Source organism: Nicotiana tabacum, chromosome 14, assembly GCF_000715075.1.
Source record: "Nicotiana tabacum cultivar K326 chromosome 14, ASM71507v2, whole genome shotgun sequence".
NCBI classification, from domain to species: domain Eukaryota; kingdom Viridiplantae; phylum Streptophyta; class Magnoliopsida; order Solanales; family Solanaceae; genus Nicotiana; species Nicotiana tabacum.
The window spans coordinates 101,051,997-101,067,307 of record NC_134093.1 but is presented as its reverse complement, the minus strand read 5'-3'; the positions used below and the strand labels follow the sequence as shown (position 1 = coordinate 101,067,307).

Genomic DNA, 15,311 nt, shown 5'->3' with positions numbered 1-15,311 from the left:
AGTGATCGAAGTCATCGAACACCACTGCTTAAGGTCCTCTCGTGTGACGTCAGGTAATGGTCAAAACTCAGGCAAGAAATGCTCGGAAGCTAAGGCCTTATTTCAAATGTCACCCGATAGATGTGGTTAGGCATGTTCATGGATTGGATTGGATCAGATTTGGCATATTTTGGACTATAATTTCGGATTTCGGATTTGGTAAATTACAATCCGAACCAAATTAAATTCGGCTCGGATTGGATTTTGATATTTGGATCGGATAAATATTTCGGATTACGGTTCGGATGGTAAGCCTTATATATTAAGATGCTAAGATAAAAGACTTTAAGTATAACTAGCTATAACTAACGAGTCATACACAACATTCCATATAATTACTCAAATCTTTCATGATAAGGAAACTATGTAAGATCACAACATACTTGGATTGAGAAACAGGCAAAAGCACACCCGTTTCAAACATCACATACCAAGCCAGAGCAAAAATATAAGGACATGATTAACCTCACTTGTGTTTCTCAGCAAGAAAACTCAGAGAAACAAGACTTGTCCAAATTTTTTACTAATTGCTGCCAAATAATGAAATATACTTTGATGCTCTTACTGTCTAAATAACTTCTCCTATTATTTCGCACAAGACAATCAACATCAAGTATTGATGCAAGCTTCTCAACTAGTATTAGACCCCATTGAGAGCCTTCATTTCTGTCGTTACGTGCTCTTGATGAAAGAATATGAGATAAGTAAGACAAATGAAACCTGACTCGGAAATGAACCCGATGGTCAATCTTTCCCTGGCTTGAGAGGTTTCATTTCAGGTTAAGCAGGGGATCAAGACTTTAATGCTTTCATTCCTTCATCTTCAGATAGGTGAATCAATGGGCTCATTTCCTTTCTTTCTCTCGTCGTAAAAGAAGGTCGTGTATCATAGTTCGAGTTAAAAAGAAGAAAGGGGTTGCGGTCGTGGAACGCATAAGCCCCTTAGATAGGGGTGACTTTCTTGTGGTAGTAATTGTGAATGAGCAAGTAGGGGGCAGCAACTAAGCCTATGGAGTATAGCCAAGTTGTAAGGCATCGATTTTTGGTACCGGCATGCAAAGGTTCGAATCCTTTTACTCCAGATTATGAACACCTGATCGGATCTGTCAAGAACGAACTGACCAGTTAGGAAGCTAGACATCAAGTAAGTGGTTTGATGAGAATAACTAAGCTGACACGTCAGAGTTGGCTACTGGCACGAGGGTTCATTCATTATGAACTAAAACGTGGTTGGCTGATTAGTGAGGTCTTAAAAACGTCAAACCCTCCACTTCAATTGGTATTTTTTCACGAAAAGTAGACATGAGATAAGCAATCTGCTCTTTCCTTCCTTTACTGAAAATTCTTCTATTAGTATTAGTGAAAGCTCAATCCCAACTCTCTCACTAAGATCGAATCCCTCTGAATCGGACGTAAGGGTCTCCCCTATCTGGCTCTCTGTAGGGGAATCTCCACTCACAATTAAAGAGGCTGAGAGTAAGCGTAAGCTCACCCGGAAGCTCTAAGAGCTTCCCTTCATTCGCTTCGCGGGAGCCGCACAACACATAGCTGGATAAATCTAGTAAATTTTATGGGTGATCATTCAACTATGTGTTCATTACCCAAAAGCCATTTTTCTTTCTTTTGTTACGTAAAGGTCATTCAACTTTGTGTTCATTACCCAAAAGTCACTTTTCTTTCTTTTGTTACAAGAAAATTATTTTACTATACTTCAGTTATCACAATAATCACTTTGACCAGATTTTACAAATTTTTTACCTGAAAAGTCTATTATGCCTTTGACATTATAAATTCTTCCATTTATGTAATACCTTCTATATTATATGACATAGAATATACTTTCACCCATATATTTTACTTATAATTAAAATAACTTAATCTTATTTTATTTATTATTTTTATAATATATTCGTACATTTATTTATTTTTTCTTAATATTAATTTTCAAGATATATAAGTAGCATTATTAAATTTGTCAATAACATTACCGTGAACAAATCTCAAGTCCACGTTCTTAAGCATACTTAATTTAAAAAATCAAAGCTCATTGATTTATCAGCCAAGTTATACCCATTAATTTAATAAATAATACCCACTTAGAAAAATGACTTTTGAGTAACGAACACAAAGTTAAATGATTTTTACGTAACAAAAAAGTAACTTTTATGTAATTAACACAAAGTTAAATGACACCCCTTTTAAAATTTTTATTTACTATAAAAAATTATCATTTGTTAAACAATTATGTTTTATTATTTTAAATAAATATTAAAAAATAAATATTTTATTATTTTTTTTATATTTAAAACATGTTCATGTTTGAATATGATTAAACAAATTGAGTACCATGAAAAAATTAAATGTATGGATATACTATAAAATAATAAATAAAATAATTTAATATTATTTTAATTATAAGTAAAATACCTAGGTAAAACTATATTATATAGTATATAATATAAAAGGTATTATACATAAATGAGAGAATTTATAATGTCAATGACATAATAGACTTTTCAAGTAAAAATATTATAAAATATGGCCAAGGTGACTTTTATGATAAATAGAGCAAGGTAAAATATTTTTTGTATAAGAAAAGAAAGAAAAGTAATTTTTGGGTAATGAACACAAAGTTAAATGATTTTTACGTAACAAAAAGAAAAAAAATGACTTTTGCGGAATGAACATAAAGTTGAATGACCACCCATGAAATTGATGACACCTTCACTTTTATATGTAGACCCTAGGATTTCGGATCAGTTAGAATTTAAATTAAGCCAAACCGTATCCGATATTCAAAATAATTAAATCTTTAATTTGAAATCCGATCCAAAGAGTTGAAATCCGATCAGAACCGATCCAAATAATACGGATCAGTTCGGATTTTCTATTTGACCCAAATAATGCACGGCACTACGTTAAGGCACATCTTTTGAATGGTCATGTCAACGCCTCCCCGACTAGAACTCTCTTTTTCATCGGAATTTTAATTGCTAAACATTTTCTTTTAACCAATTAAATCAGAGATGGTACCAATAATTAAGTGATAAGTAGTCTTTTATATTTAACTACAGATTTTGAGTTTGAGTCCTCGATAGAATCACCTCTTACCCTAATGTGAAACTTTTCGATACTAATCCAACTATAACTAGCATTAAGAAAAAATATCCGTAACGGAAAACCAAAACAAAAAATGAAGATTGTTGAAATCAACGAGGGATTTCGAATTTAACCTCTGTTAATAAAAATACTTCTTGGCAAGAGTTTTCACCTTTTGTAGTGTCGGACATTTCACATAAATTCGAACTAATAGGAAAAATAATTATCACCGTTTAGTGTCGATATTTCACATAAATCTCGAACTAAATGGACAATAAATTTCAGATATTTTAGGCAAAAATAAAAAAATAAATAAAAATGTAACACTCCTGCAGCTTTCTTCGGGTCATGCCACTTTTGTCACCTTCTACACTCTGATTACAATCAGAACCGGAATATCTTCATCCTTATCCAATTCTCCTCGAGCTCATGTGGGCCCCGTTTCCAACACCGGACAAAAGTCCCTTAACGTTTTACAGTTACGATAATGGTCGGTAACACTTTACGTGTTAACTCCGTTACTTTTCCGTTTTCTTACAGTCAAAGGTTACTTAGCTTGTACTGGAAGATATATGACAAGAGCGAGATTCCGCCGGCGTTGTAATTGAACCACAGTTGGAGTCGCCGGAAAATGGAGGAAGTTCGCCGCACTTCCGGCACCGAGAACGAGAACCGACGAGAATCTGCCGGCATGACGGGCACGACGCGTGAGATGCAAGCCACGTGTCCACACACTGGAGGTGGAACACGTGACCGCAATGCGGCAGCACGCGAATTTCATCTCCCTGAACGTACTCCACCAGACAAATCGCGCACTCCGCCGTGACCGGCAGCGCACTGTTCCCCGCGCCTGTAGAAGAAGGATCGTACTTGTACTTCGGCAAGGACTTTAAAACTTTCTTCTTCAAGCCTTTATTCGCCGGCGGCGGAATTTCCGGCGTATCACGCCGGAGCCAAGTGCAACGAGCTACTACAATGAGACCTGAGACACAGATTACTGCACAAAGTAAAGCAGCTAAGATGACGACGAAATCGGATTCTGCTGTCACCGAATACGGTGGCTCAGCCTCCGCTTCCATCGCAGCGGGATTTGGCGGCGGCGGTGGAGTGGAGGAAGAGTTGGTGGTGGTTAATAGAAATCTAGGTGGTCGAGTCATAATTTAGCGACAGATGTAATAATTGAGGCAAAAGAGTTTTAAATGTCAAGAGGTTGAAATGTCGTTATGGGTAAAGGACACAGTTTAGCTAAGATATATGTAAGTGTCAGGTCAGCTATGGATATTATAAATATATAGTGGGCAGAGTTGTTGTGAGGGTTGAAAGGAACGTGGTTTGGGGTGGTATGGGAAGACAATCTAAAGATCTATGTAAAAAATATAAAAAAAAGTATAAATTAAGTACACCAATAACAACAACAAATGTAATTTAATCCAACAAGTGAGGTCTCTCGAGAATAGTGTGTACGTAAACCTTATCCCTATCCTATAAAGGTAAAGAGACTATTTCAGATAGACTTTCGACTCAAAAAATAATAAAAATAAAGCAACAAGCAATAGCAACAACAATGTAATACGAAAATTAAGTAAAAAATAAAAATTGATATATCACCTAAATCAATACTAAAAGATGCGTAGCTAATATGGTAAGTATTGTCTAACACCATAGTGTTATAAGGAGATAAGTACCACCGATTAGATATTTGTAGCATGAACAATAATATATCATAGGAGCCAATAGTGTAAATCAAGAATACAAATGGATCTGACTTCGATATCATATAAAAATTGCACATTTGATCAAATTCAGTTAGGAAAACTAGTTCATAAGTGGAGTATTGCCAAATATGATACTCCTATAAGAAATAACTACATTATATTAGTGATGATAAGTATTAAAATATGAAAGTGAATTTTCGTAAAATATATTATATCATATAAATTTGAACTATTTTTTTTAACCATCGAGTATCGAGAATTATTAGCTCAATATTACCTTCGTGTAGGAATCACCGGCCCCGGTACTTGTTGTGGCCAAACGCACACGTAAGTATACGCGGTCGTCAAGTAATAAAGTGATTAAAAGTCGGATATCGAACCCACGAGTACTTGTGATTAACTATTAACTAAATTAGACTATCCTAACTATCTAAACAAGAATTAAAATTAGAAGTATTTCATTCTAAACTAATTAAAATAAAGAAAAACACATAATGAATTTTGAACAGAGGAAGAACATATTTTTATGTTATCAATGTTATGAAAACGATCTAGGGTTATGGGCTATCTAACATTCCTATTGTATTCTTCAATTAAATTGACTAACTAATTTATCTAGCTTATTGGTTGACAGGGTTAATATCGCTAATAAGAATCTGTCGAGTTCTTACTCGCCTATTCAAGCTAACCTAACGCCTATATGTATATGGAATTAGAACTAAAAAGAACACATTTATAATTTCTGTACATCAACCAAGCAAGGCAATTAGGTATATGTCTATCCTAACCGCGAATCTGTTCCCCGATGCCCGGGTTCAAGAACTTGCTCTACTCAATCCTATATGCAATCTAGAATTCCCACTTTCGAGTTCAATTCTAGATTCGTAGATACTATTTAATTGGTGATCAAGAAATCAAATAATTAAGCGCAATTGAATAAATAAATCAAGAAAGCAAAATCAATATCCGAATAACAATAGTTATGAAAGAACCACAACCCTAGAACGTAAAATTTAGCTCCATATAGACATGGTAGCCAAACAACAAATCATACAAAGAAACATAAATATTACTAAATTTAGTGGAAGAAAAGATGAAACTCGGTCTCTACGATGGTTCTATGCTATCCCTTGGTCAAAAGTTACTCTAAAAAATATTCTCCCCTTGTCAAAAGTTACTCTAAAAAATATTTTTTCCTCCAAAATAGGTTTATGTTCGCTTTTATATGAGTTGGGGCGTCTTGGGGTCGAAATAACTGAGTTCCGGTCGAAATAGGACACTTTCACGTCTTGCGCGCCCAGGGCAGCGTAGGGCGCTTGCCCTGGCGCTCAACTTCTTCACATTCTGTTTTGTGCGCCACAGGTAGCGCCCCACACTGCCTGTGGTGCTCAACTGGTCACTTTTGTATTTTCTTCCCATTTTCGCTCCAATTCACGTACTTTCGTGCCAAATCGCATCCGAATGATTCCCACACATAGAAACACCATAGATTAGTACAAATCAATATATTATACATTCAAAATCTACGAAACATGAGCACAATACGAGGCAATATATATAAAAATACGTATACTTTAAACCGAATATTAGTTATTTCAAAAAAAAAAGTTTATACAGTTGCATTGATCGATTTGGGATTATAATTTGACTTTAGTGTGCTGTTTGGATTCGATTCCTACCATAACATTTGCTCAAAATTTTATTCGACAACGACGCCCGTCATTTTTAAATCGTGGGTTGCCTATGTAATGATGCCCATGGTATTGTCAAACATGGAGGCAGGTGTTGTCACCAACAAAACCACTCCAAAATAAGGGTTTAGAAAGAGGCACAAAAAAGATTGGCTCCCAAATAATGTGTCGCATATGTACGTGAAAAGTTGTCTTTAGCTTTACCTCTTGAGATAAGAGAAAGAAGCGAGCTTATAGACTGTCCAATTAGGACACAGCATTTTAGATCAACTGTATCAATTTAATTTTATGTTCCAACTAGAAGGCAGCAATTATAAAAGTTTAAAATTACAAAGACGATATGAAACTTTTTTCAAAAAAAGGAAAAAAAAGAAAGAAGAAAAAAGGATGGATTGATTTAAATGTAATAACGACATAGACATAATGACCCCCAACTATTAATGGAGATAATTTTAAACCATTTCACATAGTTTATGAACAAATTTAACCATTTTCTCTATATTATTTTATTGCTCACTTTTCAGTTCTCTTATTTTTTTTTTTTTTTTTTTTCTGTTTCTATCAATTGATGGTTGAATAATGTGGTGATTCACACAAGAAAGAAATAGCTGATATATTTTGTTACTATATTTTCACCCTCTTCTTGCCTTTTGTGGTCTTTTTATTATTACAATATCTTAATTAAGAAAAATTGAACTTTTTATTTTTTGTAATTAGTTAGATTTTTATTACCAAAATTGAAGTTATGTACAATATACAAACACCGAATGTTGGACATCAAATCTCAACCTTCGGTCTAAGCTTAGAAACTAAAATAGCAAAAAGATCATCTCGATAACAAAAGTAATTAGGCTGGGTAGTAGTTTAAGCTCTTCAACCACTTTGCAATCTTCACCTTCATTGAACCTCTAAAATGGATTTTCTGAGCTATATGTCTAGCCAGTACCTCAATACTCTGTTGCTTGCCTTGAAACACTCTATAATTCTTTTGCATCCACACATGGTAAACAACCGTTGCTAGTAGCATTCTATATACCTCAGCTCTTGGACTGCTCCCACTAGCATATTGCATCGCCCGCTGTTGTTCATCTTCCCGGGCCATTGGATTTCTAGTGACACCTATCCAGTTAAGCAGCTTCTTCCAGAGTTGTGCAGTGGTCTCATGTAAAGAATAAATGGGCCAAGCTTTCATGGTCTTGCTCACATAAGGGATCACAAAATTGATCTTGAGCCCCACCCCACTTGAATAATCTATCTCTTGTATACAATTTCCCAAATGCATCCAATCTCAATATGAAAATCCATTTGGATAGACCTCGGTCGTTACACACAAGTTTTCTACCTCATTCAATATTGAACTTTAGTAATAAGAAAGCTTCACATAAGTTATGTTAGTTATGTAACGGTAAAAATTATGTTGACATCAAATCGAATTTTTTAATTTTAGTAATTAAAAATTACAGTGAACATGCAAAGTGATACGTGTACATAAGGTAAGGCACTTGCATAATTAATTTGAAATAAACACCATATATAATTGTTTTTTTAAAAATTTCTCATAATTAGTCGTTAGAATGGACAATAGATAGGATTATGATTTATGCCTGTGATAAATTAGTAATTTTTACGTAAGTTAGAGTGGAAACAAATATTGTTTACATAATTTTGGATAATTTGAATCGAAAACGGAATCTGTTCGCCGTCGTTGCCAATAGCCTATATCCGTCTATAATCCCTATCTTATCTTTGTCCAATTGGAAAAAAGTTAAAATATCATATCATATACGACAGAGCAAAAGTTGTCTAAATAAAGCGCAGATTTCGGCTTAAGATTTCCTTTTAAAAGTGGGAATTGGGAATTGACACCTCTAGTAGTACAAAACAATGAACACTCAGTATTCAAATTGTAACTGGTTAGAGGAGATAATATCCTCTTGTTTTTAAAGATTTTTACACAAATAGACGCTGGATTCATTACTTACTTTTCTTAAATGATATACATATATTATACATATATTATATATATATTATGCGTATACTATATATTTATCGGCTTATTTTTAATTTAAATGAATGAATAAGCGGTTATTTAAATCTTGAGTTTTTATCGCTTATAAATGGACTGGCCTATACTTTCAACATGTGACAATTTCTCCTCCCAAGCCCACCATGGTCCTGTTTTTACTTTATCTTTACTTTTTTGCTTTAACTTAGATAAGAAAATGACATTGTATAGTTACTCTCAAAATAATAGCTGAAATATATATACATTATATATGTTATATACAAAATTATATAAATTTTATACACTTTTTCAATTACCGAATATAAATAGTTTCTGAATAGGGCTTAAAAACAAAATCCTTACATAATTGTAGTGCACTTTTTTTTTTTTTTTTAATATATTAGACTTTCAAGTTTCCTCCATGAACTTTGTTCTCACTTTGGCACAACTATAAGAAAATTTGTCTCCACTAAAAGAAAAGGTCTACTGATAGTAACAGTTCGTTTCACCAAACTTTTAAAATCAATTTATTTCGTTTTTTTCTTTTTCAAAAAGTGTTTTTAAGAAAAAAATACTTTTAAAAAAAAATATTTTTGATCAAAAAAAGCTTGATCAAATAGACTATAAACATCTTTGTATTATCTATGACAATACATGTAAGTGCACGGTTCACCCGAGAGGATGATGCAATCTTTCATCAATATATTCACTCGAGAGGATGATGCAATCTTTCATCAATATATTCAACTGAATCCATTATTTTCGGCACAAAAACACGCGCACACACACGCACAACCACACACACAACTTCCTTGGCTGATTGTTTCCTTTCAAAAATTAGGGAGATATTAATTCCCCCCCTCCCTCCCCCGCCCCCCCCCCCCCCGAACATCAGTTTCCTTTTCTCTAAGGTGGAGGAAGCTCATTTCACAATAGAGTCATACAACGAAAAAACTTTCAAAACATGGAATCCATTTCTTTTTTCACTTTTTCTATTTGGAATTTTACAACTTTATCAACTACATTTAGATTGATCCTATTTTGTAAATTATAATTTTATAGTAGTCCAGAACTGGAACTGAAATCCATTCAGCAAAAAAAAAAAAAAAAAATCGTTCTTTAGTGAGAAATAATGAAGGATAGAATTCTAAATTTCTAAAATTAAACAAAGTTGACATATATCTGGAAATAAATTCCTGCACATGGAACCAAATCAAAAAGCAAATTCCATTACTTATGTTGCTTATAGTGCTCCATGTGATTTGCTTCTCTACCTCAACATAAAAGGTGATTCTAATCTGTTCTTAATTTATAAAACAATGCAAACAACAGTTTATTATATTGTTTTTACCCAATAGTTTCTATTTTGAGAACATTTTAACGTCTACCTTACCTATTAGGTAAGTAGTTAATCCCTGAATTATGTAATCAGATGTTGATCCAGAATTTCACGAGGATGAGTGTACTATTATGAATATGCGAATTCATATTAAAATTTGATAATTCAACTCTTTAGGTTCTTACCATTGAATTCATTATACATTCTTATATTATAGGTTCAAATTATTATTTTAAAAATTATAATTTTTCACACATATATATTTAATTAAGAAAATATCAAATAATCAGTTGAAACCATTGACTATATGCTACATCTTCCATTACTACTAGATGTAATATAAACATTTGGTTCAATTATAAAGTTTTAAAATTAAATAAAAAGAATCGAGATTTCAATGTGTTAAACTTGAGGATTTTGAAACAATAAACCAAATATAAAAAGAAAGACAAAAAAGAGAGTACTTAATTAAAACACAAGATAGGCATAGGAATTGTACCTTCAACCTAGACGTGCACCCAATGCCTATTAGCACCATAAGAGAAGAGTATGGTTCTCGTGAATCCACACCCCATACCTTGGATACGCCCATATATATAATGTACTTTATCTGCTTAGTTACGAACGAATAATTTATCAAATTATATAGCAAAAGTACCAAGCTAAAGAAGTGCTGATTATGCCTGTAGAAAATGCGGAAATAATCTTTTACTACTTTTTATACCTATAATTTGTTTTGCAATACAAAATTGAACCGAGACAAATTTTCACAAGAATGATAACATTAAGGATTCATATAACCTATAGTCACTTCAAATTTGTTTGTAACTGCGGTGTAATTATTGTTTTTTGTAGTATCAAACTAAAGAAGAAAAATAAAATAAAATTAGGGGGGAGGGGCATTGCTGCATTATTGGCAAGTCAATTTGTCCAAAAAATGGTTAGTGAATTGCATAAATTTTATCCACGTAGGCATGCATGCTTGAATACTTAACGATTGTTAGTGTTTGACTATGGATGCCTGAAAAAGAAATTGTAATTAAATTAAATACGCCAATCATTGAGGAAGAATTTCAAAATAAGGCAAATAGAGTGGTTGAAGAATATGACTATGCAATTATTACATTTAAATATACAAGAGATTCACTTATATATATATGTGCTAAGAAACTTGTCAACTACTGTAGTCTGTATATATATCTTAATTATATTCCTCCAGGAGTGGTTTGGTTCAATCAACAACTCCTATATAGGATAGTTAATCCCAAGCTTTTGCTATAAATTTTATCTTGATTTGAAATAATATATACCCACAATCAAATATAAATTTTATCTTGATTTGTACTGGTATTGCTTTTGGTAATCCCCATAACTCGACGATGCCTTAAGACTTCGTTTGGTATATGGGATAACGATAATAATTTCAGGATATAATTCAGGATTATATTTATCCCATGTTTGATTATAAGTATTAGTTAATCCTGAAATAAATTTTATACTAAAATAATGAGATAGCTAATTGTTCGCAACAAATTTTCGTAGTCCAGAAAATAAACTGCAACAAAAATAATATGAAGAAAAAGAGATTTTATTGATAAATATTTGTGAGTACAATTCTATGTATCCCTTGATTCTCCTCTCTAAAATTCTCCATGATTCGAGGGCTTGAGAAGCGTCTTTCTCGAATGTAGGACGATGCAGACCTCCTTGTGATGTATTTAATCGCCAAGAACGTTGAGCAGCACTTTGTTGTTACGGGTTGATCTCCGGGAAGAACTCCGTTGATCACTCCTTTGTTGAAGAACTATGCACTTGATGACTGATCTCTCTGTTTGTGGATGCCTTCACCAATTGCGAAGTGTTTTTCTCCAACTCTGAATGTCTTGAGAGTTATGCAACCCCTCTATTTATAGTTGTAGAGGATGGACAGTCCAGCTACACATGAACTCTCTTGCTTGATTCTGATTGGCCCATGCCATTTTAAGCCACTTGATGACATGTGGTTGGTTCTTGCTTTTTGACTTAGATTGCCACATCATTTAACACGTGGTGTCATCTTTTTGGCATACAGTTTGACTAAATAAATCATGTCACTTGACACATGGCATGAATCTGGGCCTTAAGATGAAATGAACCTTGGGCTCGAAAATAATAAAATGGACAAATTTAACATGTAAAGCTCAAATTAATTATTTAACCCAATTGAATTTAATCCAATTTTTATATGGATTAGACCCAATAAATTTTATATGTCTAATCATGATCTTTCAACATAATAATATACCTTAAACTTTGAACTTATCAAAACAAGAAATTTGATTAAGACAAACTAAAATCTAAAAAAGAAATTATAAGCAAGCTAACAAAAGCTCAAAGTCAGAAAAGAGAACGAAGCTTGGGCCAAAAAGGACCAATAAAATGCTCCTAAAAGCGTAACTCCACCATGCACAGGTTTTCAACTCAAACATTAACTCCACCATGCACAAATTTTCAACTCAAATATTAAGTACTTTTTTCTAAACTTTTGAAGTAAAATCTTATCTCATAACAGTTAAGTAACTCAATATTGACTAATATGGGGCTCAAGTGCATGTTATTGAGAACTGACAAATTTAACAGATATTCAGAACCGAAATAGTATGCACCTTTCGAGTAAAACCAATAGCAAATAAATTTAAAATAAACTGGAGCGAGCTCATGATATTATCTCGTCATTTGTTGCATTCAAATCTACATCGCAAAGGTAAGAGAGAGTACCTTACCGGCAGCAAAATCAAGACAAAACAGAAAGGGCTTCGATACCAGTAAAAACTACTTGAACACAGCTCCTTTCAGCAACAAAACAGCAGAGAACAGACCCCAGAAAATATCCAGAAAGATGACCCAAAATTCAGTACTTTTGAGGAAAACCAGAAACCAGAACTTCAAGGATTCTAGTATTTGATATGAAAAGTTTTTGCTCTCCAGAATATCTCTTCAAACCACTCAATTTTCAGCTTATATTAGATATGTTCAACTGAACTTTTCACTCTCTTCGTTGTGTATTTTTCTTAGAGTGAGAGATGTCTAAGTGTAAGATCAGAGTGTATAATAGAGTGTGTGTTCCTTTTCAGTGAGTAAGCCTCCTTAAATAGGCAAATAAAGTCCCTTTCTTGGGACAGATTTTGGTTCACCAAAAATCTATCCAAAAGACTAACTTTATGTGCTAAACACTGTTCAAGATCTGTCCCAAAGGTGAAAGGACAGCCTGAAAAAGGGACTTTATTTGATCATGTTTAAATCAATAACAAATCTAACAAACCACTAAACTAAATAGAGATAACTAATTAAATAAACCTAACTTGAAACTCTAATTAACAAGAAACAACCAAAACAGAAAAAATTAAAAATCAGAAACTAATCTACTAATATAAAAAATCAGAAATTAATTAAAGAGATGACGGTTATACCTAACAAGTATGCTTGAAGCTGTTCGAGCCACGAGAAGACGTCGGAGATGCTAAAAGGCGACTACCCGACTCCGAAAAGCACGTTTCTTTCGGGTAGATGCTAAAACGAAATGCGTTCCAGCTTCTCGCCAAAAGAAATGAGTGTCTTTGAGTAGAAAATAGCTAAGATGGGGGTTCGGGGCATTTTGGCGGTGGTGAGGCAGTGGAGTCGTGGCGGCGGTGAGGAGCGGGTCGGCGACGACGGGGATTTTGGGGATGAAATGGGTAGGAAAAGATAGGTCTCGTGGAGCTCTATCCATTCATGTATGTGTTGTAGGGTGGTGTTGGCCGGAGCTTCAAGAATTTGGACCAAAAAGTGGCGGCTAAAGTTTCCTAGATCTAAAATTCAAGGAGTTTGAGGGATTTTTGAAGGAATTGGTTTAGAGATATGGGAAGAGGAGGTTGTGGAGATTACATGGTATTAATTTAGAGGTGTTTGGAGGTGGTCCGCCGCCGGTGGGTGATTTCCGGCGGCGGCGGAGAGAAGAGAGAGAAGAGAGAGAGAGAAGAGAGAAGAGAGAAAGAGTTATGGGGGAAATGAGGGAATGTTTTCAGATTTTTGAGGCTTTAAATACCTCTTGAGAGATCAAATATGGACCATTAGATCAAGAGGTGATCAATGGGTGAGATTTGATCTTAGGTCACTTAATGAAATGACGTAGTTTTGAGGCAAAACTATGTCGTTTCAGACCCTTTCAAGGGCAGCCCGTTATCTTGCACTTTTGGCCACTTTCTCTTTCAAATTTGACCCAATTTCTTTCTTAATCCTACTTATTAAAGTAAATTTATACAAACAAATAAATTAATTAAGTAACTTATTCAAATGATCAATTAACTAGATTAATTCATCAATTGAATAGTTAGTTAATTCCTAAAATGCACAAATAAAGAAAGAACTATTTTTTTGGTATTTTTATGATAGGAAATATGCAATCAAAGACACAAAAATTGGAAAATATAATTAAAGCAACAAAACACTAATGACTTTAGGAGGTGTTAAAACAGTACAAAAACTAAGTATTCACAGCTGCCCCTCTTTGCTCGAGAAGATGAAGAGTTTTCGTGCAAAGAAAAGTGAAAGCCATGGCTAATTTTTGCTCACATATCACTCCAATGAAAGCATTTTTTTTAAAATTGTGACCAAACCCTGCTTCCGAGGTTGCCTACATATCCTTGTTTAGAGGAATCAGGTCAGTGTAGTTATGGGAAAATTTGGTAGCTGGGACTACCAGACACTAGATTTAAGACTGATGTTACTGTTGTTGTTGCTGTTACTGTTACGTGCTGCTTACATCAAAATGAAAAGAGAAAGAACTACATATGTCTGCAAACTAAGAGTTACAAAATTCCTAATCTATGTGTCTTGTGGAGTCAAATATTGATTCTTGACCTGCTCGCTTGTGTTGACCTTAGATTGGATCTTGATGCTCTTTGAGGAAACGATCATGGCTCATTCTCGATTGCTTGCTTTCCGGATAAGAATTCGAGAAAATGAAACTCGAGAAGCTGGGCTGCTGACACATTATTCAAGCTAACTCCAACTATCTTGTGACCGAAAAACTTCTTTATTCTGATGAAAAAGCTGAAACTGCAAGCTTTAATCATCACTTGTGCTATGCGGCGGGGCCTGCAAAGCCATCAAAGACGAACAAAACGAACAAATTTTTTCTGCCCCAATTTGGCGCTAGAAAAATTTTGTGAGTTAGAGAAAGCTATAAAGTATCTAATTTGTTGAAATGAAGACAACGGGAGTAGTATAAACTAACGATGTGGGGATATGCAACCACGAGGGGAAGTAACTTATGTTACAAGGGGAAATGGAATTAGAGGATGGTACCCTGTATTACTGAAAAGGGAATGTAACCAGGGGCTGGTACCCTGTATTATCGAAAGAAAATGTAACCAGTGGTTGGCACCCTATATTACCGAAAGATG

At 34.0% G+C, this 15,311-nt stretch overlaps 1 protein-coding gene across 1 annotated transcript; it reads right to left on the bottom strand.

Annotated features, from left to right (window-relative positions):
* Window positions 1-3,257: 3,257 nt before the first annotated feature.
* Window positions 3,258-4,417, bottom strand: LOC107784558 (RING-H2 finger protein ATL8-like). Its single transcript, XM_016605704.2, has one exon. It carries the CDS (start codon window positions 4,293-4,295, stop codon window positions 3,690-3,692), a length of 606 nt encoding a protein of 201 aa, XP_016461190.1. The 5' UTR covers window positions 4,296-4,417; the 3' UTR covers window positions 3,258-3,689.
* Window positions 4,418-15,311: the final 10,894 nt, after the last annotated feature.